Source organism: Sardina pilchardus, chromosome 15 (genome assembly GCF_963854185.1).
Source record: "Sardina pilchardus chromosome 15, fSarPil1.1, whole genome shotgun sequence".
NCBI lineage: Eukaryota > Metazoa > Chordata > Actinopteri > Clupeiformes > Clupeidae > Sardina > Sardina pilchardus.
This window is the reverse complement of record NC_085008.1, coordinates 23,762,482-23,777,429: the sequence shown is the minus strand read 5'-3', so window position 1 is coordinate 23,777,429 and position 14,948 is coordinate 23,762,482. Positions and strand designations below refer to the sequence as shown.

Sequence of the window (14,948 nt, the reverse complement as noted above, 5' to 3'; positions counted from 1 at the left end):
GCTATGTTAGTGTCATATTTGAATTGCTAATTAAGTAATCTGCAGTATTAACACATTACTCCAAGTATTGTCTTCCAAAATACTGCCTATACAGCAGACTCATTGCTGTATCTTTCCACTCCCCAACTTTCCTGAGCACAGGAGGATGTAATTAGACTCAATAAGGCTCCCAATTTAGAATAGAATAGAATAGAATGTCTTTATTGTCATTGCATTTAAGTACAATGAGATTCATCCACTCCAGACATACACTATAAAAATCCATTTAACACATTCATTGCAAATTTACGTTTCAATACATCCTCCCACCATCCTTTGGAACATTGCAAACATCCTCCATGCCGCCTGTGATAAATACATTTCCTCACAATGGCAATGTGTATCCTATCAGCAAATACCCCTTTGTCCTCAGATATAATACCCCTCTCTCTCTCTCTCTCTCTCTCTCTCTCTCTCTCTCTCTCTCTCTCTCTCTCTCTCTCTCTCTCTCTCTCTCTCTCTCTCTCTCTCTCTCTCTCTCTCTCTCTGTCTTCACGTGTTTTGTGTAGGCCTATAAGCTGACTGCCACCTCTGTCAATTTTCATTTCGTGTCACATAGTGCTGATGAGTCTCAAGCAAGCAATTGTTCAACACGAGTCCACAACACATGCCTTCATTTTAAAGTCAGGTGGTGGAGGTCTGGGGATGTACAAAAAGGTTTTATATCAGAGAATCTTATATTTGGTCGCTAGATGGAGCTCTTTGCTTGCAGTTCTGAAACGTTGTGTAGTAGGCCTCGGCGTGTTGGAAGTGTGCTGTAGCCATGGGCTGCCAACTTGTAGCAAATTAACTTTTCTCTCTGCTTATAGTGAAAATACACGTCAGATAAGCGAATGAACTACTCTGTTTTATTAGTTTACCTTAGACAAATAAAGACATTTTCTTAAAGACTTAGACATGTTCACTGCATTTAGAGATAATAGTTAATTTGACAGTTTCATAGGTTTAATTTATTTATTGTTTTAATTGCCTTTTTTAAACGTCATCGTATTTCAGTATAATTCTGATGTGGGGAAGGATAGGGGCTGCACGCGTGTTACCGCGAAAGGAAGCAACAGCTGCGGTTGAGCCAAAACAGCGGAACTGGTGTGGCGTCTGGCTACTGGTGTCACTGGATGCAATGATAACAAGGAACAAGGAATAATCCTCCGTCTGAGCCACGTCAGGCCTTGTGTCATTTTACGGAGCTAGGTCTGTCATGGATGAATCAGAAGATGGAGAAGAACAGCTCAAATTCCAACAACCACAGTAGCCTACAGCTGCAGCTATTGATGGATGAAGGAAGTGATAGCGTAGGTGCTGGTGAAGATGCTGGCAGCTTCGGTGTGAGGAATTTCACACCAGGAGGGGGAGCAGCCGTAACAGCGAGCAAGATTTCAAACAACAACGATCTATCATCGGAAGGCGAGGATTCCGCGCCTCTCACTTCCACGGCCACCACAACATCAGCACTGCTGTGTGAGAAAGATGTCTCCGCATGTGGCGCGTGCATCCTCAGAAGCCGAGGGGACCTAACAAATGGAGCCAGAGTTACCAGGTTGTGCAATGGGTTTGGAGGTGGAGATGGCACCGGCATGATATGCAACCAAAACGGAGATTGCATTAGAGACACTGTCGGTCCTAGGAGCTTGCCCTCAATTGTCTCTAAACAAGAGACGCAGACAGGTGGTGGAGTCGCGGCAGACGACGACAGAAAGACAACTGCATGTAATTCCACCGCCAGTATGGACGGCTCAATAACTCCTGCCGGATCTTCTACGCAGGTCCACGGGGCCGAGACGTCCAGTATTGGGGGCACAACTGCGACCAGTGGTGTTTCTGAGAAAAAGGACTCCAGGGTTTCTTTCTCCAATGCTCCGAGCAGGAAGGCCTCCTCGTCCGTGCAGGGAATTGGATCGGGTCCGAACCAGCCCCAGCCTAGAAACTCTGTCACCTTCTCCAAGTCCGAAGACGGACCTCACCTCGTGGGAGAAGATGGGGAGCCAAGAGACAATCAAACTTACATGCAGAGACAGTTCAGTTCCATGCTACAGCCTGGAGTTAACAAGTTTTCCTTGCGTATGTTTGGAAGTCAAAAAGCAGTGGAAAAAGAGCAAGAAAGAGTCAAATCAGCTGGCAACTGGATTATTCACCCTTACAGTGATTTCAGGTAGGAGCTCTGTGTTGGTCAGGTTTAGTTTGGTTTGCTTCGTTTAGGTTTGTAGTCATGACCTCTGACCTCAAACAATAAGATGAACGACCTTATTGCTGGTAGGCTTTCTGCAACTTGTGTCACTTTGCCTTGGGGACAAAAGTTCAGAATCATAAATGGCATACCCATAATTGAGCCACTCCCCCTGGAAATGACACCCTACCTAACCTGCCCTAGTATGCCAACTTAATTTGTGGATTCGAATTCAGAATGTCAGCTTTGTTGCGCTCCAAATCTGTGCGCAAATGAAATGCTTGGCAGTGTACGTTTTAATGTTGACTACATCGAAGAGTCAAACAGGCATTCGCTGGTATGGCATCTGCTATATCTGAGGATTGATTATAAGAAAGCATACAACGGCTTAAATGTTTGTCCTCAATCACAAAACCTGTGCGTAAAACTCACGGTGACACGCCTGGAGGCGCAGTTTAAATTAATGTCATACTCTACAAATATCACCCTAAAATAACCCTAATTACACTGATGTAGGCATGTTATACACTGGGTATAGTCCAACTATCACTCCCTGGTCGCCCCAACAAAACATTCCATGCGCATCTGAAGTGTATCATCATGGTAATAGTCAAAGTTGCGCTTACTGTAGGCTACACCTTTTGGAACAAGGCGCACTGACATCGCGTGTCCTCTGTCATATTAAACAGGATTTAAGTGTTCACATATGTTTCTGTTGTTTATAATGCCCAGTGCCTTAGCGAAGATCTTACAGCATCCCTAGAAAATAGTTGTTTGAAAATGGATCTGAGAAGACATTAACCCCTGGCGCTCAGGTGGATTGCATTGCTCATTCTAAGCCCTGTTTCAACGTAGGGTATTTCTCCCAGCCCCGTATTAATTTCATGCACACGCTTGCTGAATTATTCTGTTATGTACCTTGCATTTACCTGTTACCTTACTTATTTGCGTATTTGCCTATGTCATTGCCTATTTCATTGGACGCTTGCCACGGCTAATCTCTGACGAATTACTTTATTACACATAAGTTGATATTTCATTCAGAAGCAATGCGCCCAAGACATTTTTCCACTGCATTTTTTCATATTCTACTTTGAGTAGAATAGCCTGGTGTGTAGCATCTCTGAACAGCTTGGTAGAAAGTGCAATTGGCATGCGATAGAAAAGTAGCCTACAATACGTCATAAAAATGTCAGGCGACAGAGAACAATAAATGGCAGAGCCTTTGCGATATCTAAAATTTGAACTCTTTCCATTGGATTGACACGCAGACATGTAGCTTATAATCGTAATCATATACATGTAGATCTCTTCAACATTCTTATTGTGAACAATGGCTGATTGCATTGTCATTTTTATTAGCTTAGTACGCCACATTGAGACTTTAGTCTCCGGTTGTTTAGAAGCGCTTGCCATCGGCTTCAGAACCAGGGACAGCTACTGAACGTGTTGTTTAAATCAGAATTAGCACCAAGGGTAGCGTCAGGTAAAAGCGGTCGAGCATGTGTCTCAATTAAAAGCTGTCCCAAATGAATTTTCAGAGAATTTTGCTTCTCGTGTGAAGCATGTATAGGCACTCCATGATATTGAGGCGGTGCTTTGACACACCCTACACCGGATCACCGGTCAACGCAACCGTGGCACACTTTCCTGCTCGACCGACGTGCTTATTTCTCGGCGATTAATCTTATTTTAAAAACTGACATCCTCTCGACGACATAATCTTACTTATCCTAAACATAGAAGTGACTGAAGCACAATATGGCTGTATTTTGTTTTCAGTTGGCTGCTCTCCCCCGCTAGTTCATATACTCCTTCGATTGCCTGTACTCTGTCCTTGCGATGACCTTGCTTAGAGGAGGGGGTAATATTTCATTTGCATCCCATCTGAGAGACACGGAGTAACACACCTACTTTACATACTTAGCCTCTGATGTGTCTGGTGGCTCTGGAAGAACAGTCTATTTTTAGGGTGTAACCCTGACTCAAATTCTATGTGGCCAGTCAGGTTGATGAAACAGTGGTGTGCTTTCCAGTGGCACAGGTTAAGCTAGTTCACTTCAGTATTGTCATACAATTAGGCAACACCAACACAATCATATCCTCTCCTACTGATAGTATTCAATTGCATTTCATCTTCAACTCCAAATAAACATGTTGAAGTAAATTGAACAGCATTTTCAGGTTTTCATAGCAAGGCATGTGAGGCCTATGCCTATTATCTTACTCTGAATATGCTTCAGTATCTTCATGCGTGTACATCAATAAACAGGTTATTGAAAATGGACAAGTATAGTTATTGTCATGGAAGGTTAATGTACAGTTTCATGAATACATTTGATGCTTCATGACACTGTGTGTTTTATGCCCCCATGTGACAGGTTCTACTGGGACTTCACAATGCTCATGTTTATGGTTGGCAATCTAATTATCATTCCTGTGGGAATCACCTTCTTCAAGGATGAGACCACCACTCCGTGGATTATCTTCAACGTGGTGTCTGACACTTTCTTCCTTGTGGACCTCGTGCTGAACTTTCGCACCGGCATTGTCTTCGAGGACAACACGGAGATCATTCTCGACCCCAAAAAGATCAAGAAGAAGTACCTAAAGACCTGGTTCGTGGTGGACTTTGTCTCGTCCATCCCCGTGGATTACATCTTCCTCATCGTGGAGAAGGGCATCGACTCCGAGGTTTACAAAACGGCCCGCGCCTTACGCATCGTCCGCTTCACCAAGATCCTGAGTCTGCTCAGGCTGCTGCGCCTCTCCAGGCTCATCCGCTACATCCATCAGTGGGAGGAGGTAAGCGTCGTCCCGGCAACAGGTCCCGGTGTTTGACATGGGGTGGGGGGGAAGGCTAAACACAGCTGGCCAGACAACGTTTGCATCTCCAAAAGAGCTCAGTCAGATAAGCATGACCTCATAAGGAAGGGCCTGTCTGAAGCGTCTGTACTGTACCGGAGGGGTGGAGGTTGAGGAGTGCAGGCAGGGGTCTCAGAGTTATGGCGACCGACAAAACAAACTTTGCAGGCGAGGACATTAGGTCCTGCTGGCAGTACACTGGTTGCCAGCACACAATCTGCAGCGAGAGTGACGTAACACAGAGGCAATTTACTATCTCCAGTGAGAAGCTGTGAAGCCAGAATTGGGAAAGTAAATCTCTTGGTTAGGCTCTGTGTATGTTTCTGTCAGCATGTTTTATGGGATATTAGGACGAAAGGCGAAATAGCTCTCTGTTGTCATAAGCAGAGCGGACGAGTTGCAGGTCTTAGAGATTACATTATACTCATGTCCTCTGATCACTCCTCACACATGAGGTCCGATGATAATTATTCTTTCATCGTTATTGCTTTAAATTCCATTGGATAAGAGTCTTTGATGATGTTGAGCACTGGGACTGAAAATAAACCCATTCTCTTATTGCGTGTGTATGTCTGCTCAGATAATGTTTTAGTCACCAGTGTGACATTAGAACATTCGAGCTTTGGCACCAGAAAACATTTTTAACATTTGAATTCCACAGATTTGTTAACCAATTATGGGAATAATGGACAAATTATGCCTGCAATTATAGTTTTTATAGCCATATAAAGCAAGTATGTATAGTATCCAAAGGTCTGTTCTAATTATGTGTATGGGATGATCTCACTCTCATATGAAATTGATCAATTCAAAGATAATGTAAGGCAATCTCCTCAGTGATTAGAAACGTTACATCTGTTACATTAATGTTATAATATTTTGGGGGGGTTCAAAGTTGTTCTAATGTGACGATGTGGCCTACTTTGCCAGCAGTACAGGGAAACTCTGTGAATGGAAGAGACAGTACTAAGAGGTTGTTTATTGCTTGACGGACTTACGCAACGCAATATTCTTTTGGGCAATCTGGCCTTTTCAAGCATGAAAATGTGTTATTTCAACAGCTGTGACATATATTTATCCTTTCCTTTTGAACAGTCCAAATTACAACTTGCAACGGAGTTATTAAACAGCTTCTAATGAATCCCTCAGCTTCTAGCTAAACTAGAGCACAACTGTGTGAGGTTTAGAAAGGCAAAACAAATCTAAATGTGATTCCACACATTGTTTTGTTATGTCTAGCACTTAGTGAACTCGGTAGCCTTGGAATGAATCATTAAATATTTTGTCTAGGGGGTACCCTTTGTTCCACACGTTGAGTGTGCGCTGCGTGTGTGAAGGAAGACGTGATGAGAGACGCTCTGACTCGTCTCTGTGCGCTCGTCCACTCGTTCAGTGGGACAGCCCGTCTCCTGATTGCAGGCTGGTCATTTGAGCCACCCCCCCCCCCCCGCCGCCGAATGGGCTATGGCGCATCAGAGCTGCAGTGCTAGGTTCTTTCGTCTCTCTGAACAGACCACCTTGTTTAATAACAACATTGCTGACCCAAGCAGTGTCCAAAAATATGAGCAAGGTTAGCCTTTTGCTGTTAATATACATTCGTTGAACAAAAATAACACTTGGATATGTGAGGACGCTGAACAATAAGCCAAAAGACTAAAAAGTGTCGGATGAAGGACCTTTAGCCGGGGTCTGAGTCAGCCTCTTAGTGGACTGGTCTGGGAGATGGTCATTTCATATTTTTAGATCACCATTTCACTTCGGACAGGAAGGAGGCACTCCCAGATGCTCGTAGACAGACAGCTGAGGCAGAGTCAGGAAACGGACATCGAAAGGGATCAGATCAGTCTGGTCCGGCCGCTGTCACTCGGACACGGACACACTGGAGCGCAGGCCTTGCGCCGGCGCCGTGTCCTTGAGGGTCTCGCTGAGACGCGCGGCCAACCAAATGTGCTGAGCGGAGGAGCCTGCTTTTGTTTGTGTCAGATGCACCCTCACTCAGGGTCCCTCTGTCAGACACACACACACACACACACACACACACACACATACACACACACATGGTGTGGTACAGTATGTGTCTGTTTCGCCCATCCCTAGTACATAAATGTGTGCATGCACACGTAGTCATGTGCTCACACACGCACACACACACACACACAGCCTCTCCAGATCAGGGCCAGGAATAGAGCCGCTGAGAGAGAGAGAGAGAGAGAGAGAGAGAGAGAGAGAGTGTGTATGTGTGCAATTTCCTCAAGAGGAAAGCCTCTATCATGCCCACTCCATCCACTGTCACATTGTAGGGCGGATGTTTCATTTTTTCATGAACTGGCTCAGCAACGGAGGAGTGGTCCCTTGTGCCTTCTGCTCCATTGGATTCTCGTTCTCCTTTAAAGATGGTCACACATTTTTTTCCTTCCTTTTTCCTGACTGTTACGTGGCATATTTCCTTTTTAGATTTGATACTTACATTTCATTTAATCCATTAAGAATGTTCCGGCTGACATTAAACCATTATCCACTTGAGCAGTGGAGCAATCACATTCCAACTGAATAATTTATGATGGATCAAAATGCATTTTTTTTCTTGTGATGCATAGTCCTTCAATTAAATACTTCAGGAAGTTCAGGTACACGTGAAGCATCTGAAACAGCCAAGTGTGTCTCAGTGAAGTGGCCCACGCCACACACACACATACTGTACACACACACACACACACACACACACCAAAGAGCCGAATGTCCTGAAGAAATCTTATCTCGCGGCGCGTGTGCCGAAGCTCGTCACAGTCCATTAGACACAGCATGCCGGGGTCGTCATCGCCGTCCCTTTCCCGCGTGGCGGGCGTGGGAGTGTTTCCCCCATGGTGGGAGACCCTGGTCAGCCCGTGACCCTGATCAAAGCAGCTGGGGCGGTCAAGGCCGATCTCACACAGCCGAATCAGAGCTGGCGGGCAGGAAGGGGGATGTGGGGCCTCGCGGTGCACACTGAAACCAAATAATCGCAGGGTCCTGACCTTAATATGGTCTGACAGGCTGCCATATTAGATGCGGTTTCGTACTGTAGCGAGATAAAAAAAAAAAAAAAAACAATATGCAGAAGACTGGTGCATGAATTCTTCTACCACCCAGTGCTGTCAGAAAGCGAGAGATGGCGGAGGATGTTCGAGGCATGAATAATTAACAGCCACTACAAAGAATAATTCCATATGATGATGACACGCTGTATGTGAGTCTCAACAGAACCGTCTCGCAGCGCGCAGCATGTGAGTGAGCAGCAGAGAGACAGGCAGACATGACAGACAGGCAGGCAGGCAGACAGGAAGAGATAAGGAGACGGAGAGAGAGAGAGAGAGAGAGAGAGAGAGAGAGAGAGAGAGAGAGAGAGAGAGAGAGAGAGAGAGAGAGAGAGAGGAAGAGAGACCTCATCGCGTCTTCTTGGGGGAATATTTATAGCCCCAGTCCTTATGTAGGGTATGCTGTGCGTCTCAGGTGTGTGTGTGGCGAGCGTTGTTGCTGCTCTCCAGAGGAGTGGCAGCTCTTTTGCCCTTCTGTAAAGAATGCCCCTAAGTATACACACATACAGAGAGAGAGAGAGAGAGAGGGAGGGAGAGAGAGAGAGGGAGGGAGGGAGAGAGAGAGAGGGAGAGAGAGAGAGAGAGAGAGGGAGAGAGAGAGAGAGAGAGAGAGAGGGAGGGAGGCAGAGGGGGAGAGAGAGGAAGAGATAGACAGACAGAAAGACTGACAGACACAGAAGAGAACGACATAAACAGTAGTACATCTATAGAAAGACTCTTCAATGAGCCACCAGTAGATTTTGAACAGCTGTCTATGCCATTAGCCCAGCCCCTTACAGCTCATTAAACACAAATTGGGGCAAAGAGCGATTGGAAGTGCTAGTGTTTGTTAGCCTGCTTTTGATGGGATGAGAGGATAGTCTTAAAGTCACGTTTGGGCTCATTAAAACGGTGTTGGGGTAATGAGCAGAGTTTGAGGAGCAATACACGTGATTTTAATAAAGCGAATGTTTTAGTATCAAAGAGCCGACAGCAGTCTGTTGAACAATCTTTGAACCTGTCTGCAGTTTAGACGTGGTAATGAACGAGCTCTGCGGCATCGTGTACATTTTCAACTGATACTGTGTATGCATTTCAGAGAATCTGAAAACAAATCAAAGAGTCTGAACAAAAGGGAGCGTTTGGTATTTAGCACTTAGGAAGATCAAAACAGTCCTGGAAGTAGCACTATCTGTAGTGAGGAAACTGAGAAGGGAATAAGTAAAAAAAAACGCACTCATCTAGCCCTAATCTTTGGTTGAAATTGTGTTAGAATTTCTCTATGGATTCATCATTCATGCGCAGAATATGAACGTCAGACCAGGGCCTGCCTTCCAATATTCTCTCTTTTAATTCAAATTCAAATTTAAAGCATGATAGGACAGAAAAGGTATTTGCATTGCCAAAGCAATCATGCAGAGGAATGTCTCTCTCACCCCCTTCCCCCCCCCCCTCTCTCTCTCTCTCTTCCCCCTCTTCCTCTCTCTGTTCCCATGTATCAGATCTTCCACATGACCTATGACCTGGCCAGTGCGGTGATGCGCATCTTTAACTTGATTGGCATGATGCTGCTGCTGTGCCACTGGGACGGGTGCCTGCAGTTCCTGGTGCCCATGCTGCAGGACTTCCCCTCCGACTGCTGGGTCTCCCTCAACAAGATGGTGGTAAGTGCCCTTACGACGGTCCATCAGAGCAATGTAAATCCAAATTGCTATATGTCTGAGTGAGTGAGTGTGTGTGTGTGTGTGTGTGTGTGTGTGTGTGTGTGTGTGTGTGTGTGTGTGTGTGTGTGTGTGTGTGTGTGTGTGTGTGTGTGTGTGTGTGTGTGTCTGTGTGTGTGTGTGTGTGTGTGTGTGTGTGTGTGTGTGTGTGTCTGTCTGTCTGTGTGTGTGTGTGTGTGTGTGTGTGTGTGTGTGTGTGTGTGTGTGTGTCTGTGTGTGTGTGTGTGTGTGTGTGTGTGAGAGAGAGAGAGAGAGAGAGACTTAAACCAACTTTTTCTACTTTGCTTTATCAGTTGTTTATCAGCTGTTGTTTATATTGCTGATATTGCTGCAGTAGGTGGATTAGGAATTCAGTGCAGGCAATTCAGATTTCAGAGTGACTGGAAAGTGTGCTCTTCAGTGAGTCAGAGGATGAAGAGGACACCTCATCTGCCCTCAGTTGCTTTGAGATATGTGTGTGTGTGTGTGTGTGTGTGTGTGTGTGTGTGTGTGTGCACGCGTCTGTGTGTGAGTGTGTGTGTGTGTGTGTGTGTGTGTGTGAATGTTACTTCAGCTTTATCTGGCTGTGAACACTCAGCTTAGAGTCAGTTAGCCTGCCAGTGGACCTCCTTGTCACTGACTGTTCTGTCTCAGTTCAGAGAAAGTTCAAAGAAATCCTTTCCTTTTGTGGGAAGACAGCAGACATCTTACTTCACTACAGATGCAAACACACACAAACACAAGACGCAGACAAGTGTTTCTGAACGTGTATTGATAGCGGGCGTCTTGAACAGTGTCCAAATAAAGTGTGTTTAAGATCCCATTTTACCTATCTTACCTGAGAGCATTCTGCTGCCGTGAAACAGCTTAGAGAGTAGGGAAATTAGGCAACGTTGGCAGTGGGCGCCAATGCGATCCTGTCGTGTGCCAGGGTGCCTGTGGGTGATGTCTGTGAGCTGTGCCACCCGACTGTGGCGCCTCCATCTGCTCCAGGAGCGCCCATCCCAGCCCACTCCGGCACGGTCACTCCATCCCGGCCTGGTGTCAGACCCGGAGGATGCAGGGCCAAGTCAGGCAGAGTGATGCTGGGCGTTGTTGCCCATGACAACAACAAGCACCTGCACCTCACCAACAGCCCGAGTCACAAGCACACCTAGGGCAGTATCTGTTTCTGTGAGTGCGTACTGCTATGTCTATAGGTATGTAGTTACATACTGTATGCTGGCTCAGTGGATCTGAGGGATTGGATGCTCGAGTTTAGTGGTGGGAGGTGTTAGACTGGCCCCGCCCACCTAGTATCACCACTCATTTTCATCTCATTGAGATGCTCTCTGAGAGCGAGTCTGGTGAAACCAGAGAAGGTGGATGTTGCCCTCGAGTCGAAATTGAAACAATACCAGAGAGATAGCTTAGAAATCTAGACGCCCCTAGTGGCAGCAAATCTAATTTGCTCCCTGGGTAGTCTAGCAACTCTCCGTTGATTTGAGCTGGAAATGTGAAACATCTGTCAGGCCAATCACATCGTGTATAGAGTTGGTGGGCGGGCTTAACATAAGGATGACTGACCTGTGACCATAAGTTGTGACCGTTAGACGTGATTTACCCTACCTACTACTGCTGCTACTTGAAAACAAGGTGATTGATTGTAACGCTTTCCTATTGGGTGGAGAGGGAAAGACATCCGTTTATTCCACCCCCCCGATTTAGCCCTGCCTATGGTGAGTACCCAGACCTTACATCTTGATGTGGGTCTGGGGTCTGGCCCGTCAGGCTACCAGAGAGAGGTGTTTTTAGAAATAGTTGTGACCATTTTGATTCCGTATGAAAGAAAAGGGATTGTGGGAAATGTAGTTTCCAGCCCTCCATTTGCCCTAGCGCTACAGCCGTGCTCCTTTGCACTGTCTCACAGCATAAATACAGAAATCAGGACCAGCTGAAAGAGGCGGCTCAGAAGTGTGTGTGCTCTGAGACACAGACAGGACCCTCTGCTCTGCTCGGGACACTGCTCCTGTTACTCCCGGTTTCCCAGGGAACCGCCACTCCCGTTACCGGGGGCGACGACGGGCGTGTGTGCAGCAGTCAAGGACACCGACCTCTGGAGAGGCGTATTGCCTCAAACGCGCAACCCAGCGATATACGATCCGGCTGGAGACAGAAGGAGGCCTATAGGTTACTGTACAGTGATACTCACACAGATGCGTGGGCTTACGGCTGGCGTCCTCTTATTTAACCAGACGAAGCGATCAATCAGTACCAGCTGTTTAAAGCATTGTCTGGACCCTGGAGGTTGGAGAGTACAAGGCAATAAATTTGGAGCCGTGCGTCAGCTGTGTTGCGGAGGGATTTATGACGCTGTTGTGGCGGGCTGATTGAATTAAAGTTCCTCACTTACATAAATCAGCGGCAGGTGGTTTGGTTTTAATTTCCAGACCCTTCTTTTCAATCATGGGCGGATCAATGGATTTACAATAAAACCTCTCCATCCACTCGGACCTGATCCGCCAACTCTCTATTATATGTGTCCTGAGAGCTGACGAGAATGTCATCCGTTCAGCTCGCCACTGTCCATCAGACCAGAACATACGTCCACCCACACAGTCTCACACACAGACACACACACACACATGTGCGCGCACACACGCGCACACGCACACACCCACAGACACACAGACATTCATCTGATATCACATGCACATGTAGATACACCCATAAATGAACTATGGTAACAGGCATACACACTCCTCTCCCCATTTTTCCCTGTGTCTCTCTGTCTCACATATTCATACAAAAACAGCCCTATTATGCAAGTATGCTAGCATATGCATATGCACATACACAGAGACACTAACAGGTATCATATTCTCTCTGTCACACACAAATACAAACAGGAACATACTTATTCAGGCTCTTTCTCTCTTCCTCCCATGCACGCACACACATGCACACACATGCACACACACACACACACACACACACACGCACACATGCATATACACACACACACACACACACACACACACACACGCACGCACACATGCATACACACACACAAACACACACACACACACACACACACACACGCACACACACACACAAACACACACACACACACACACACCACACACAGAGACAGTTAGACACTGCCACAGGAAATCCCTCTTCCTTAACTGCTAATTAGAACCTCCACTCCTCCTTATTCATTTATTCCATTACTGGAGCCATGGCAGTTGGTGCACTGGCCTGTCAGGACACATAAGGCTAATGAGAAGCACACGTCCCCTGATGCCCCCACGGGCCCCCTGCTACTGCGCCCCCGCGCCACCGCCGCACTTAACCCCGCTTAAAAGACCCAACGCGGTTAGCGTAGCGCCCTCTGCTCAGCCCTGGCCCTGGTCCTGGTTGGGTCTGGCCCCCTCCAGCCCCCCCCCCCCCCCCCAGCTCTCTTCGCTCGCGGTGGCGGCCGCCGTATAGCCCCCACCGTGCCCCTGTTGTGTCAGTGTGACTGTCCGCCCTGAGGTCGGCCACACATCATCGGGCCTCCACCTGGCTGGGAGCCCTTCATTAGCACTAGCGCTAGTTTAGCCTAGCGCTATGGCTAGCCCTGATTAAATGTCCGTGGCCCCCGGGGGTCTTCCTGCTCTGTGGTGGTGGGGGTCGTGATAGCACTGACGTCCACTCAGGTCAGGAGCAGTGGCTGTGTATCACTGGAGCCATGCATTGCCATGTAGGCTATTACTGGAGCACTCCCAAGCACTCCCAAACACTAGCCAGCCAGCACGTCTTGTAAAATGGATTATACAGCGATACGCACTCTCTTAAGTGGACGGGAGGACATGCAGTATAATGCAAATGCGGCGTTGTTCCTGTGATCCTTTTACAGTTTGTTAGCATAACTCTGCATGGGGCCCCTACTGTGAGACTGTGTGTACACACCAGCTGAACATAGTAGCGCTCCAGGCTAAATGAGCAGTGATGGAACAGATAGTGAAAGAAAAGTCACGCACATCCTAAAGTCTGCCTATGAAGATGGGTACTGGTTCACACATGTATAGTAATGTTGAATTACTGTATGGAGTGAATTTTATACGAGCAAATAAATATTTCAATGGAAGCCATGTTGTGTGAGTGGTTCATTCCGTAGGCTACTTCAATGGATATTTGATATATAGCCTACTGGATATTTTTGAACCTGCAGTCCTGCACCCATCTTTATAGACTCAAGGATGTGCGTGAGGTCTCTCTCTTGATCAATAATGGAACAAAGTACAGTAGGCTACAGTTTGTATCATTTCTATGGCTTAGACAGAAAGGACTTCCTCTCTGTTGCTTATGGTGGAATGGCTATTGTACCAGATAGATGCTTTTTTTCCTCCTGCAGATCTCTAATGGTCTCGGATATTCCAGTCAGGAGATTCACTCCATCAGTCACTTTTACTGCTGACAGTGACAGGAGTCGTTAAGATGCATGAGGGGGCATAAAGGCATTTGTCACGACGTGTCGGAATTCTTGTTTTAACAACACCGGCCCACTGGACTCCGACTCCATACATTGAATGCATAAGTGGGTTCGGTGTAACGAACGTGTATGTAATAAATATTGTCAGTCGGAACTCGGAACGGAAGGGTCCCTTGAGGAGATGTTGTGCTGTGCGTAGCGTAGCCTACCTCCACTGAGATGAAATGTAACTGCTGAACCTACCATGAAATGGGGCCATTGGTAAGGGGGAAAAAAAAGCATCACATATGTTTACACAAGACAAAACGCTGTCAGGCACGGCAGCTTTGTGAAAGCCTCAGTGAGCAGTTATTTCAGATAAGTCGCGCTGCAGTTGGCGCGACTGGAGCAGCAGCAGTGGCTGTGCGTGCAGACGGAGACGGAGATGGCTATCTATCTATGGCAATCTTATTTATTGATACTGCTAGCTGGACACACACACACACACACACACACACCAGAGTGGCTTTGAGGTGGTCTGGTCTGTGTTTAGGTGGAGAACGAGGGAGGAGCTGAGGAGGGGAATTCTTAAACACACGCACATACACACACACACACACACACACACACACACACACACAGGCAGTACATTTTTCTTTGTGTTCCCGAGGTGCGGTGTGTTTGTTTATAAT

At 46.7% G+C, this 14,948-nt stretch overlaps 1 protein-coding gene across 1 annotated transcript in view; it reads left to right on the top strand.

Moving 5' to 3' along the window:
* Positions 1-1,613: 1,613 nt before the first annotated feature.
* hcn2b (hyperpolarization activated cyclic nucleotide-gated potassium channel 2b) overlaps positions 1,614-14,948 on the top strand; it is a 33,710-nt gene continuing 20,375 nt past the window's right edge. Inside the window, exons 1-5 of the mRNA XM_062555310.1 lie at positions 1,614-1,798; positions 1,850-1,892; positions 1,950-2,188; positions 4,585-5,008; positions 9,624-9,785. Coding sequence (XP_062411294.1) covers positions 1,614-1,798; positions 1,850-1,892; positions 1,950-2,188; positions 4,585-5,008; positions 9,624-9,785 — 1,053 coding nt within the window. The remainder of the gene's footprint in view (positions 1,799-1,849; positions 1,893-1,949; positions 2,189-4,584; positions 5,009-9,623; positions 9,786-14,948) is intronic.